The sequence below is a fragment of the Rattus norvegicus genome, chromosome 1, assembly GCF_021556685.1.
Source record: "Rattus norvegicus strain SHRSP/BbbUtx chromosome 1, alternate assembly SHRSP_T2T, whole genome shotgun sequence".
NCBI classification, from domain to species: Eukaryota; Metazoa; Chordata; class Mammalia; order Rodentia; family Muridae; genus Rattus; species Rattus norvegicus.
In genome coordinates this window covers 19,289,230-19,303,457 of record NC_141534.1, presented here as the reverse complement: position 1 = coordinate 19,303,457, position 14,228 = coordinate 19,289,230, and the positions used below count along the sequence as shown (strand labels likewise).

The following is a 14,228-nucleotide window of genomic DNA, read 5'->3' as shown; positions in this document are numbered from 1 at the left end:
CCTGTGGGCAAGCCAGTGGGGAATTTTGTTAATTGATGATTGACACGGGTGAGTTCATCTCAACATGAATGTTGCCAGCTCTAGTCTGGTGGCCCTCAGTTGTATAAGAAAGCAGGATGTGCAAGACATGAGGAACAATCCACTAAGAAATACTCCCTTTTGACCTCTGCATCAGCTCTTGCCTTTTGCTTCCCACCTTGAGCTCCTGCCCTGATTTCTCTTAGTGATCGAGTGTGGCCTGAGGACTGTAAGCCGAAATAAACCCTTTCTTCTCCAAGTTGCTTTCGGTCATGGTGTTGTATCACAGCAATGGAATCCCTGACTTAAATAGCTCAAAATTAATTCATAGCATGTCAAAACATTAATCAGAATTGTGCTTAAAGATCAGAATATTTTAAAGTGGTTCTTGATAATTTTGGGGGGCTTACAGATATTAGCTGAGGGATCACATACAGTTCTTAGAAAATCTTTACCACATCACACATGGTTTAAAATGACCTTCTGATAAAAGCCATAAGTTTAAGTTTCAGGAGACAATCTGAAAGACAGTGGTTCTTTAAATCCTTTGAAGTGTTATTTTGATCCCAACATAAATTTGTGAAAAGAGTCAATGAAAACATCTTAAAATCTTTCACTGGGGCTGTGAATAAAGCATGGGGGTAATGGCTGTCAGGCCATGAATTTAGCAAGCAGAGGTGCAACTCATTTTTGTGGTCGTTGGAATAGCATCAGTAGCGATATATAAATCAAAGCTAATTTCAATCTACTATCACTACTAGTATGCTGATTGGTATGTGTGTATGTGTGTGTATGTGTATGTGTGTATATATGTGTGTGTATGTGTGTGTATGTGTGTGTGTATATATGTGTGTGTGTATGTGTGTATGTGTGTGTATATATGTGTGTGTGTATATATGTGTGTGTATATATGTGTGTGTATATGTGTGTGTGTGTGTGTGTGTGTGTGTGTGTGTGTTCAGTTCATGACTTCTGTGAAAGCTCTGGTTCTACATGCAGAAACACTCTTTCAGGCTACCATGTTAGAAACTCCAATCTATATTTCCCCATGAATACCAAGGGCCAACTTGTTTCTCTCCTAGAATGTCAAGGTTTCTGAGACAGCTTTTGTACTAGAAAAACAAACAAACAAACAAAAACACAAAAACCAACTTCTTGGGTACATTTTATTGTAGGAGAAGTTGAGATGTCTTGGTTTGAAAGGGAGTGCAAGCTAAGATGACCCTGGCATACAGCACCCTGAACACTGGAAGTTCAAGCTACAACAATCATGGGATTGGAGGGCAGAGATTATAGGGCACATCTGGATTGGGATCTGCTGATGGCTGTTCAGTACTTGAAAGCATAGTTATACTCAGTGTTTCCACCTGTACTGTGCTCTTTTAATTATTAGAAATCAATGTATTTGTTACTTTAAATATTCTGCATCACGTATTTGACTTCCTTATGCCTTTGCTTTAACAGATAAATCATTAACAAGAACCAGGACTACAAAATCCACGAGTGAATGGATAGGACATATTAGTCTCAGTCACAGACCTGTGCAGCCTCCTTCTTGGAAGTTGAAGTAGCCGTGGGCACAACGGTCACATTTCTTCCCTGCTACTCCGGGCTGGCACCAGCATTGTCCACTCGCTTCACAGTCAAAGGATTTAGAGCCGAAAGAATTGCAGTTGCAGGGAATACATCCCCTTCCCAGTTGCAGGCCAAAGGTTTCAGGCTGACACGGAAGAGAAAGGAAAGCTAGTGATTCTCAGAAAGCCAGCTGAGACCCTCAATCTAGACAGGGCGGTAGCGAAGACCCGTGGGCCACCAGGTTCTGTGGTGGCATTGATAACTGTCTACTACTTAATAGATTTCTTTATTTTGACAATGTGAAAAGCATACTTACTTGAAAATGTTATCAAAATTGTATCAAAACAGGCAGTGTCTATGTTTTTATCTGAGTCTCAGCAGCCTTTATGGTCATTTTTTGGTTCCAACAGCAATGGTCACATTTCTGGTTTTAACTTAAAGTTTTACTCTCTTTACACTAAACTGATTACTTCCCAATTTTGCAAACTTGTTTAAAATTCTTTTAAATGTTCAATATTCTAGTCATCGAAACCACTTTGTGAGGAGAGATCAATTCATTACACTAAAAGGGTAAAGCCTTGTCTTTTATCCAAGTTTGAAGACTGTAGATCTCACAGCTATCGGTACCACATCCCCTTCCCATCAGAGGTTGTATTACTAGCTTTGAAGACATTCTTGATATATATGTTATCAGGGTAACTGATTAAAAAGACTGGGGGATTCGGGAATTATCAGTAGTACTAGGAAAATGGAGAGTATATATTCTACTTAAAGTTCACTACTTTTCTTTTATAAATATAAAGTATGCCACATTATTATGGCATTTTAATCTGGAAAATTACTCTCGGTAATTACTTCTTTGTCAAAATAATTTGTATTTAGGAAGATTAGACTTCATAATTACTTCTTGGTAAAAAATTAATCTTGCCATTTATTGGGAATCACGAAAAAGAGAAATGAATAAGCTTTCTCAGATTTTTAATATTATTGTCAGCAGTATTAGAAATTTGAAAAATTAAAATTACACTGAGAATTAGACTTAATATGACTAGCTAAGAATAGCTGTATTGTTTAAAATGTACAATGAGTTGATTGAATGTGATAATCATGTTAATTTTTACTGCCAGCTTTATTTTAAGTTTTAGTTATAATTCAAATTTATCATATTAAAGTAAAAATTATATAGCAGTGACAATAATGAATAATTTTTGAGATTAAATTTACCTATAAAAAGTAAAGTAAAACATTTTTATTCACACAAAAAAGTCATTTCAATGTAAAACCCTTAACTTTAGAGAAATCTGCTGTCAGAACAATGAGTAAATAGCAAACATGCTCAGTACACAATGTTCACCACAGCATGTAATCATAGCAACACTCAAATCTTCACAGTTAGAGATGCACCAAATAAATTATATTGTAATATATTAATACTATGAAATGAGAGGCAATTAAGTCAACTCTATTTTCAAGTAGTTTTAATGATAAGAATATATTTATGATGCAATGCCAAATAAAAATTCTAGAAAGCAGCATACACATTATCTAGACTATAATTTCACTTACATAATGTGTCATCGCACTCACACAATGAAACCCACAGGGACACACACACACACACACACACACACACACACACACACACACACATCCAGAAACACACACATAGAGACACGCATACAGATGTACACAGAAACACAGATACACTCATGCATGCTCACAATATGTCATGGACACAAGCACTGGCAGGCGAGGGCACTTGAGTGAGGTTGGCGGAAATTCCAAGAGGATGTTGGAATCCCTGGGACATGACTGGCTGTGAGCCGCCCAATAGGGAAGAAACTTTGGAAAGTGGAAAGTTTCTCTTACTTTGTGTCTGTAAGCGTGAGAATGTATTTCTTGTGTTTGGTGAAAACGATGAAATTAGCCACATCTTAATTTAAATGAAACGAGATTAAGTTAACATCTTCATTAACTAATTGCTTTAGCTCTTAATTCTCTAGAAAATGTCACTTTTGATACCTTAAATTCCCTTCAGCTAAAATGTTTTGGTTTGTCCATAGACATGCTTTTAAAAATACTTTACTTTTTGTGAATCAGTGCTTTTTCTGCATGTATGTGTGACACCATGTTGGTGCCTGGTGCCTGCAGAAGCCAGAAAGGTGGTATTGGATTCTCAGGAACTGGAGTTACAGAAGATTAGGAGTTAGGTACTAGGAATCAAACCTGGGTTATCTGGAAGAGCAGTTTAACGCTCTTAACTGCTGAGCCATCTCTCCAATCCCCACGGCCATGCTTACTGGAAACTTACACACTGAATGCAATTTTGAAAGCATAAACACACCAATTTTTAAAAGACAAGCTTTCAGTCAGGCATTGTCTAATTTCTACATTTGCAGTTTGCACACTTAGTGACCAGTCTGCACACTTAGCGATCAAAATTATTTGAGAAAAGATCTCCAATGCAATTCATGGGCAGCCCAGGAACACAGCATGCTCAGACAGCCATGCAGTGCCTACCCGCACAGGGGCCCGATAGGCTCCCCGAGGGCACCCGCTGAAGCCGCTGGAACCCCACCGCCGCGGAGACCCCAGCACCTGCTGTGCTCTCCGTGAAGGCTCCTCCTGATGGCGCATCAGCCTGCTGAGGCTGCACTGTTTTCCTACAAAGCCTGGTTTACACATACATCTTCCTGTTACAGCACACTGTGATGACACAGAGCCCAGGGGACTGCAGTCACAAGGCTCACAGAATCGCTTCACTGGGTCCCACCAGGTACTGAACTTTAAGACCCAATGGAAGGAAAAAACAAGGAGACAAAGCAGAATGATCATGTGATATTATTCAAGAATTACAGGCAGGGATATTTTGACACTTTCTACTAAAGCCCAGCCTGGAGCCTGAAAATTACTTTCTTCTTGTAAGAAAATGTATCTACGTGTCAGGAGCTAAAATCTACAGGCTCCAGGCGCCTGCCTTATGCAGGGTAGGACCATCATTGTAGGAAGATACTGAAGACGACATTCCAGTTGATGGGATATTTCGTTTCAGCCAACTGAAAAGTCTAAAACCGTATGGAAAAATCTTCACTAAGTAGAACATTTATTCACTGAAACTGACTTTAAAAGGACAGAACTTGAGGAGGTGGCATTTGCTAACCTCAAAGGAGTTGCACATTTTAACTTCCCCAAGGTAAATTATTGAACTCTGAATAGACTAGAATTAAATCTATGTTATTTGATGGAGAAATACTTAAATTACAGTAATCACTATATAAATTCCGGAGGTAGGAGCACAGGTCAACGGAAATGTTGAGTTTTCTGTATGAAAAAGTGTTTCAGTGAGTACAAATATCTCATCTTCAGAAGTAAACAAGTCTGCCCCCTTTGTTCAACATGAGGGTGAAATCCATCACTGAAAGGTGAGGGTAATCCTTACCTTACACTCGTCACAGCGCTGCCCCTGCACATTGGGTCTGCACTCACATTGTCCCGTTTTCCTGTGACAAATCTCTGAGAAGGAGCCATTGACGTTACAACGGCACGCTGCAAAGACAAGACACAAGCGATGAAAACACAGTCTTACAGATTACAAATATGGATTGGGTAGCCCCTACCTGAAATGCTTGTGGCCTGAAGCTTCTCAGATTTGAGACTCTTATTACGTTTGAAATATACGCATAGACTTCTCTGGTTGAACATTCCTAGTCTAATAATATAAGATTTGAAGTGCTGAAAATCTGTAGGAGAGTTATTAAAGAGAACTGAAGCCATGAGAATATCAACACCTGAGTTCAGCATTGGAATGTCTTCTAATGTGCTGGGTCGTCTTTCAGCAATTATTTGTTAAATAGTAATTCAATTATTTAATCCCTGCAACATCTCTCTACATTGTAGACATGCTTGGCACATCATTCTACTTAAGTATCAATACGATTGTTATAATGACCTTGAGAATAAAGACAAGGAAGCACAAAGAAGCAAAAACATATAATGTCACATGTGTGGTAACTGTTATAGCAGGTCCCAGAATCTGCTTGAGCCATGAAGTTCCCCATTTCTAGGTTCAGTGCTTTTACCTTTTAGACACATTGGGGTAACATCTAATTGTCATATTCCAATTATATATAATATATACCCCTGGAAGGCTGGAGCACTTTTGAGGAATTATCAGTATCGATAATCCTTTTGACACAGCATTAGTATCATTTGTAATAAAACATTTTCAATATGATATTATTTACTACTGCCAGTTTTTTACTAATCTTCAATAATAAGAATACTTTTAAATGAATATGTATCCCTTTTATACCACAAAAGCATTTAAAAGAACAAAACATTATTTCAAATCTATTAAAATGAAACATAATGATATTTATAATTATATATTGCTAAAAACTCACTTTTATTTTACAATTTTTATTTTTCTCCAAATGTAGGAAGTATAGTAACTTTAATAACTTATCTTTTTTGCATTAGAAAAGTTTTGTAAAGATATTCTGAAACATTACTGACTATGTAAGTCTAAAACCTGTTTTAGTTCTCAGGTATGAGCAGTAATTAATGGCTTACTCTGCTTTGGATGTGTATATTTTTAATGGTATAGGCAATTGTACTTATACCAGAATAAAGTTGTGAGGGGGAGGTGACATGGGATTTAGTCATACATGGCTTTGATAAGTATGTACAACATCACAGTTGATGAATTTCTTGTCAATAGATACAGTGAAATCTTCTGATACTATTCTGTTGACTTGGCTCTAGGTTCTAACACTCTTAATTGCTTTTCAAAGTCCCTCTTCCATCAATGTTTGGCCTTCTCAGTGACCTCCAATTTGAGACCATAGAATTTGGCCCAGCCAATTAACCATTCCTTCCTCTCAGTCAAGAGCCCAAGGAGAGTCTACAGGTGGAGTCTAAGAACAGAGTGAGAAAATAAATCATTAAAAGTTCACTTTCTTGTGAACATGAAAATTACTCTGCATATTATAACTTTATATATAAATTTCTCATGTATATTATGTACAAGTTTTGCAAATTTCAAATTATTTAGAATCACTAACTTGACCTTTTAAAAGTGGGAACTACAAAAGTAAATTTACCAGGAAGGTGGTGGTGACTGATAAATGTGACCTAAAAATAACAAAAGTAATATCAGATTTTTATAAGTATTCATGAAAAATATAGGGTACATAACTTAAAATATTTCTATATACTAGTGAGATATCTATGAAATTTATATTGACAAAAATACAGTTTTAATAAGAACCATGTGTGTGTGTGTGTGTGTGTGTGTGTGTGTGTGTGTGTGTGTGTGTTTGTGCGTGCTTTAAGATGGTCCCAGTTTGTAGCCCAGGCTGGCCTAGAAATTTGTGATCCTTCTGCCTTAACTTTCTGAATGCTGTGATTACCACGAGTTTAGCACCACGAGTTACAAAGTTAATATAGATGTGGGCTTACTTTCTGCATAGAGGAGATAAAATACACCTGAAAATTATAAAAATATTCAGTAAAATATTTTATAGATTTTAAATCAAATTACATGCTGAAGAGCCTTAAAAGTCACAAGCAGATCTATATTTCCTGGCAAACTAATGGTGATTCTTATGTTTAGTTGTTGCTGTTCTCAGATTTTTCTCTCATGATCTCACAGTACTTCAGGCCATGGATCATAGTAAAATGAGTTGAATGTCCTTAGCTTCGTGGAGGGAGTTATCGGAAGACATACAGAGAAACCGTGAAATGGATTAACTAGACCTAGAATTAGTGAGGCACCAAGAATTATGACTACACAGGGAGACCACTTCCAAAACTGACAATGGGAGGGATCTCCTGAATCACAAGCTTGCCACATTCCCTGTACCTACTACGTCCATTAATCCCCACAGAAAACGTGTGACCCTTTGCGTATGGGGAAACCATTCCTAGAGTCACATAGCTAGAGACTGAAACTCCCAGGTATGCACATGAACAGAAAACAGTCTTGAGTTCTCTGATGTTTCTGAGTAATGCCAAATTCCATAGTGTTTAACGTTACTCTGGCCTCGTGGGAAATTTTTTTCATCTTTACTAACTTGAGTATTTCTTATTTACATTTCGATTGTTATTCCCCTTCTGGGCCAACATCCCCCTAACCCCTCCACCTCTCTTCTCTATGGGTGTTCCCCTCTCCATCCTCCCCCCATTCCGCCCTCCTCCCAACAATCACGTTCACTGGGGGTTCAGTCTTAACAGGACCAAGGGCTTCCCCCTTCTACTGGTGCTCTTACTAGGCTATTCATTGCTACGTATGCAGTTGGAGTCCATATTTAGAAAGTCGATTTGCGGTTTTAACGAAATGCCAATTATTCTAGAGGGTGATTTATTTTGACTTACAAATTATCATTCTGAAAGGATAGAAAGCTAATACTCGGCATTATAATTTATGAGAGAAACTTCTCTTCCTTTGTGATGGGTCTCCAGGCAGAGCTTCCTTCGGTTCCTGCAATTCTGTAGTTCCTGGTCCCACCTCAGCATCGAGTCTCTTCTTACAACATTAATTCCACAGAAGTAAACGACTGTTAGCCTCATAGCTCTCTTCCTAAAGATTCTAACAGTGATGTAGATAACTGACAAATAGATCATCAGAACACTGACATGCATTCATATTTTTGTGCTCATTTTTTTGCATATCGTTTACTATAAAACAACTGTAAAATCTGAGTATCATTGAATTCTATACGTAAGGAGGAAAAGATTAGAAGAAGAATATATTGTAGCAAAAAGCCTCAAAACTTTGAGAAGCATTCTATAAACAATTCCGGAATGTGAATTAATCAACTCAACCAGCAGGTGCCATTCCATAAAAGTATTTACTTATAAAATAAAAAGAAGCAAAAACCTGTAAAGTCTTCACATGAGAGCAAAACCAGTTAACACCTGCTGATAGGTATTATGCAATAATATAGAGACATGATTTATTTCAATCAAATGATTAAGTTGATACTAATGAAAAAGTCCAAAGAAGCCTGTATCATTTCTAAACTCCTTTGTTAAAGATTTCAATTCAATTAAAACAAAATTCCTTTGTAGGCATAAGTACAAATATGTGTACCCCTTGAAAAACCAGTATTTAGCAATATGACAAGTTTTAAGGATTTATTCTATTTACTGCTACAAGAAATATTTTGAAACATGCAGACTTCGTGTCCTCATGGGCATTCGTCATCCATGTATTACAGATAATTTCCTGGTCTCCCATCCTCACTCGAGAGCTCATCAGCTCCTCTGAGGTATCATGCATCAATTCTGTCAGGGACATCAATAGTTCAGGACTTACGTTGACAGTTCTTTGCATCAACTGCATCTCCAAAATACCCGTCAGCACAGAGCTCACAGAACCGGCCTGTTGTACCTGGCTTACAAATCAGACAGGAGCCAGACAGGCTGTCACAGCTGCCAGGGATGGAGAAGTCAAGGTTGTCATTGCACAGGCATGGCTGACATGATCCTCCAGGTATGGAAGGTTGTCCAAAATAGCCTTCCGCACACCTAAGGTGATAATTTCCAATAGTGAGATTTTAGTGTGTAAGGACAGGGGACAGCAGGAGGGGAACTCAAGAATCCCACCCAACACAATATTTACATTTCTATCATATTCCTCTGCGAGAATAATGGCTTAAGTGCTCCTTTCCTCAACTGCAGAGTGATTTTTAAAAATGCCTTTGCGACAACTGCAGTATAGATACAAGATGAAACGCTGCCTGTTTCACTCATAATTAGATTTCAGCCAGAAAAAAAAATCCTGTCACTGACATTGAACATGAGACCAAAGAAAAGCAAGAATCTGTGGCTGGCACTCTGAATTAAATCTAGGTTCATACTACAAAGCCTTTGTAATATAGCACATCATTGTCTCCACCTCCAATTGGTTGTTCTCTATCCACATATATAAAGTTCATTTTTTTTCTGATGTTCTTATAGCAAGAACTTATGCAGAAACAAACTCAAATACAACATTTGTCAGATAGAAATTGTGACTCAGAAAATAGTGACACTTGGCTAGGAGCTCTGGTCACTTCTGAATTAGTAACAGTTTTGTATACATTTGCACATAGATTAAGATGGTAGGTTCAATGAAGTTCAATAACTCAGGAGGGGTCTAAGAAGAAATGCCTGCCTGCTATGATACTGCATGAAAGGGCAAAGCTGAGAGGTTACCCAAGTTCACATCAGAAAATTCTAGGTTTCCATAAAAATAAAACCCAACCCCAAACTATATTTATTTGAAAAAAAAACCTTTAAGTTTATCATGTATAAACTGTGGCAGAGAAATTATATACAGCTTTTCCTATCCACTTGTCCCTGATGTAGGTGTTTTACAGTGCTGCCCAGTGCTACCGATGTTCAGATTCACACTGGACAAGGTCTCACTTCCATTCAGCTTGGTCCTCTCAGTTAAATGTTCTCATGCTTTGCATGAAACCACACTCATCAAAGAAGAATTGAAATAGCATTAGAAGGCTGTGGCCAGTGTACCTCTCTTATCTGTGGCATCTTATGAAATAGAATACTCTGCAGTGATGATGGAGAGTGAGGGGAAACAGGAGCACAGTACAAGAATATCATTAACTTCATGGTATACAATACCTGTGTTCGGCTCAGATGCAGAAATATACTAGAAAGAGGCTTTCTATCATTTGGAACGCAAGGGTTTGGACTCCAATATGGGGTAGGAGGGAAAGCATTAATAACATTATTAGGTTGGTGTTGTTAATTTGATGCAGATACATTTATCACTCTTAGTTTTATTGAAGCTTTATAAGTGACAATATAACGATACAGATTTGAGGTTTTATCGTCATCTTTTAAAACTTTTTAAATTATAATCACAAAATGGTTTATAAAATTATGGAAGCTGAATATTCAGAGAATAAAAGAATATTGCTACTAATTAATATTACTAATTATTACTTATAAATTTTATTTTTCTTGGATACTTTTATTTACATTTCAAATGTTATTCCCTTTTCCTGTTTCCCGAACATAAGCCCCCTATTTCATCTCCCTCTCATTCTTCTATAAGGGTATTCTCCTCCCCAACCACCCCCCTGTTCATGTCCCCCTGAGATTCCCCTACACTGGGGGGGTCCAGCCTTGACAGGACCAAGGGCTTCTTCCATTGGTGCCCAACAAGACCATCCTCTATAAATTTTCTACTATAGACAATGAAATGGCACTACAGTGCATAAAATTTCCTCACAATCACTTCTAGAGTGTGTTCAAGATAAATAATTAAGGATATGTCTTTGACTAGTAACCCGATTTTTACCTTATTTGATCTTTAGATATTATGATAGTATCTACATATATTCACATCCCATTTGGCTTATCCTAAGAGTGCCTTTGGCCAGTTAGAATGGGTTCTACACCAGACAGTATCAAACCCCACAGAAAACTATTACTTTCATCTTGCCCCCTTCAAAATGCCTTAGTGACCCCAAGAGAGATGGAACTATTTAATAGAGTATTAGACATTTTCTTAACAAAGATAGCAATAAGTCCAAATTCTCCTGGAATTGAAAATATATACAGAAAATATAACTAAAAAGAATGAGGAAACAAGCATTTGCCATTTTAATTTCAGGATTATATATATATATATATGTATATACATATATATATATATGGAAAATGTGTGAATATCTATGACAACTCATTGGCCACTTGACTAAAGTAGAACGATTTTCTCCCTCCAAATGCATAGTAACATGTGAGCAACCTCTTAAACAGTTAAACATTGGTTTTTATTACTGGTGTGTGGTGTTTGCACATGCATATGTATGTGTGCAACCATAAATGTGCATGTATGTGTGTATGTGGTGTGTGTGTGTGTGTGTGTGTGTGTGTGTGTGTGTGCATTAGATTTTAAAAAGAGGTGAAAAGTTGAGGGATGTGGCCACCCACCCATCTCAAAAATTATAACCCAGAATTGTTACTTTTTAATGGAAATGCAGGGACAAAAAAATGGAGCAGAGACTGAGGGAAAGGCCATGCAGAGACCACCCCACCTTGGGATCCATCACACCTGCAGACACCAATCCCTGACACTATTGCTAATGTCAAGAAGTGCTTGCTGACAGGAGCCTGTTATAGCTGTCTCCTGAGAGACTCTGCCAGCATTTAACTAAGACAGATCCAGATATTCACAGTCAATCATTGGACTGAGTCTGGGGACCCCAAAGAAGGAGTTAGGGGAAGGACTGAAGGAGCTGAAGGGGACTTAAAACCCATGGGAAGAACCACAGTATCAATTATTTGGATGCCTCAGAGCTTCCAGGGACTAGGCTACCAACCAAAGAGTATTTATAGAGGGACCCGTGGCTCTAGCCACATATGTAGCAGAGGATGGTGTTATCTGGCATCAGTGAGAGGGGAGGCCCTTGGTCATGTGGAGGCTTGTTGCTCCAGCATAAGGGGATGCTAGAGGGGTGAGGTGGAAGTGGGTGGGTGGGGAGGGGAGCACCTACTTAGAAATAAAGTGGAGGGAGGATGGGATGGGTGTTTATGGAGCAGAAACTGGGAAGGGGAATAACATTTAAAATGTAAATAAATAAAATAACCAATTAATTTTTAAAAAGAGGGAAAAAGGTTCCATTAGGGATTAAAAAGTTATCCTAATCATGGAGAATATTATTCTGTGTGTCGATTAAGAATAAGAATTACTGTTATTACTTTTTGTGTGATCTAATTAAAATTAGTAAATATCAATCCCATAGCTCTTCCCAGACTCTCAGATTTTCTCTTCAGCATACTAAGTTGAATGTGAGATCTCAATCTCTTTCACTTTCACCAACAATGCAGTGTGAAGACAGTAAAAACAATCTGTATGATTCTTTGTTAAATATGGGCATCCTGGCTATACTTTTTCATATTAATTAATTTTTCAAATCAAATTATAATAGTTTAACAAAAAACTCTTTAAATGTAAATGTGAATTCAAGCCACACAACAGTTCTGTAGCTGAGTGGCTGCTGCTAGTTTAGGACAATATTATTTATTATAGGAGGAGAAATACTAATGAAAATGAATGGCAGACATGGAAACCAAGGAGGATAGAAAAACATGGAATAGGACCGATGGACCTCTGCCTCTTTCTGTTCCATCATTCCTTAATTCGGTTTTCTGTTATCATCTGTGACCTACATTCCCATCCCCATCTTCCTTAAACTTCAAAAGAAGAATAGAGGAATCAACAGAGCCATTTTATATTACATTATTAGAAACAAGGAATCGTATTATTCTACTATACAAGCACAAGAACTACACACTTGCTTATCTAACACAGAACAACTAGAGATACCCAAGAGTTAGAATCAAAGCCTTTTCACAGTGGTGGAGCTGAATGCTGGCAGCTGAACAAGTGACAGTGCCTGGTTCAAGTTTAGAATGACTGCAGTCTTCCAGAGAGAAAGCTACATCATCAGAGGAGGAGCCTGCAGTCTAACCGGGTTGCCTAGACTGTACAATGCTCTCATTGCTTCCCATTCAGCTAAATGCTGGCCTACTCACATGGTGCCTGTGCCAAACCAGAAGGCACCGGTGAGGCAGTAGGCCCAATTGGACACCTGAGCACAGCCCAGAAGCTGCACTGGCAGGAAACAGTTGTTGGGCACAAAATATGGTGCTAGATCCAAGAGCCGATTGCTCCTTCCTCGTAATGATGAGATCACTTGTGCACAGCCTCTAAAACCCTCAGCTGTTACAATTCTGATAACAGTGTCATGAAGGAAGTATACTTCTCTCTATGCAGCCAAGACCCAGGGACTAAAGATCACCTCTTGGGCAGGAAATGGCTGCAGAATTACACTTGAGGGTGAATGGACTTGATCCAGATTAAGATGCTTCTGAAGTAGAGAATATATAAATGATATTTATGATTTGAAATAAAAAAACTCCATTTATATCTAAAATGAATCTTGTGGTTAAAACTATAGGTGCACTTTCATAATTGTAAGCCTTTGGAGTCAAATTGCCTTTCACATTTTCAAGGGTTACTTGTAAGTAGCCTTTGGGCTTCTCTCTCTTCAACTAGTGAGTTCTCCGTATTTGCCATTTGGGGAGAAGATGGGTTTAAGGAATCTGCACATTGTACTGTTTTATATTTTCCTATAGTTGAGGCATCATGGATTTTTGATCGTCTCTATGATGTATGATCTGTTGTTTCAGCAGTAGACGCTGAAGTTGGGTATCAACTGTCACTGACCCTTCATTAGTTTCATGTTCTTTGCTTTAACTTTCCTATACTGTCCAATGCTCACTTGGTCCCTTCGTGCCTGTGGAATGCTATTTCTTTCTGCTTTTCTAAGCAATAAAAATCTAGAATCGAATCATAATAAATGTCTCCTTGTCTTAATATCCTAACTTTATTTCCATTATGAAACTATACACAGCATAGAGACTACCCGAGAGTTTCCAAGCTATAATTAACACTTAAAATCCTAAGGACTCCCCTTAATAGTTTGATCCTTGGCTGTATTTACAAATTTCACTCCACCTTTGTTGGTGGGTTGAATTGCTTGTGTGTCATTCCCTCAATTCAAGGAGCAAATCCATCTTGTACAATATGCCACAGGAAAAATAGGAAAATGGGAATA

General features: G+C 37.9%; 1 protein-coding gene across 7 annotated transcripts in view; it reads right to left on the bottom strand.

Annotated features, from left to right (window-relative positions):
* Positions 1-14,228, bottom strand: part of Lama2 (laminin subunit alpha 2) — a 647,938-nt gene that overhangs the window by 252,362 nt on the left and 381,348 nt on the right. For 5 of the 7 annotated variants that reach the window (XR_015627326.1, NM_001427039.1, XM_087564083.1 and 2 more), the window contains 3 exons: positions 8,912-9,123; positions 5,033-5,139; positions 1,558-1,738 (listed from right to left, as the gene is read on the bottom strand). Coding sequence is in view for 5 of the 7 variants with exons in the window: in NM_001427039.1 (NP_001413968.1) it covers positions 1,558-1,738; positions 5,033-5,139; positions 8,912-9,123 (500 nt within the window). In the remaining 2 variants the exon portion in view is untranslated. Of the gene's footprint in view, positions 1-1,557; positions 1,739-4,113; positions 4,378-5,032; positions 5,140-8,911; positions 9,124-14,228 lie in introns of all 7 variants that reach the window. The other 2 variants (XR_015627317.1, XM_087564082.1) reach the window with 1 other exon arrangement.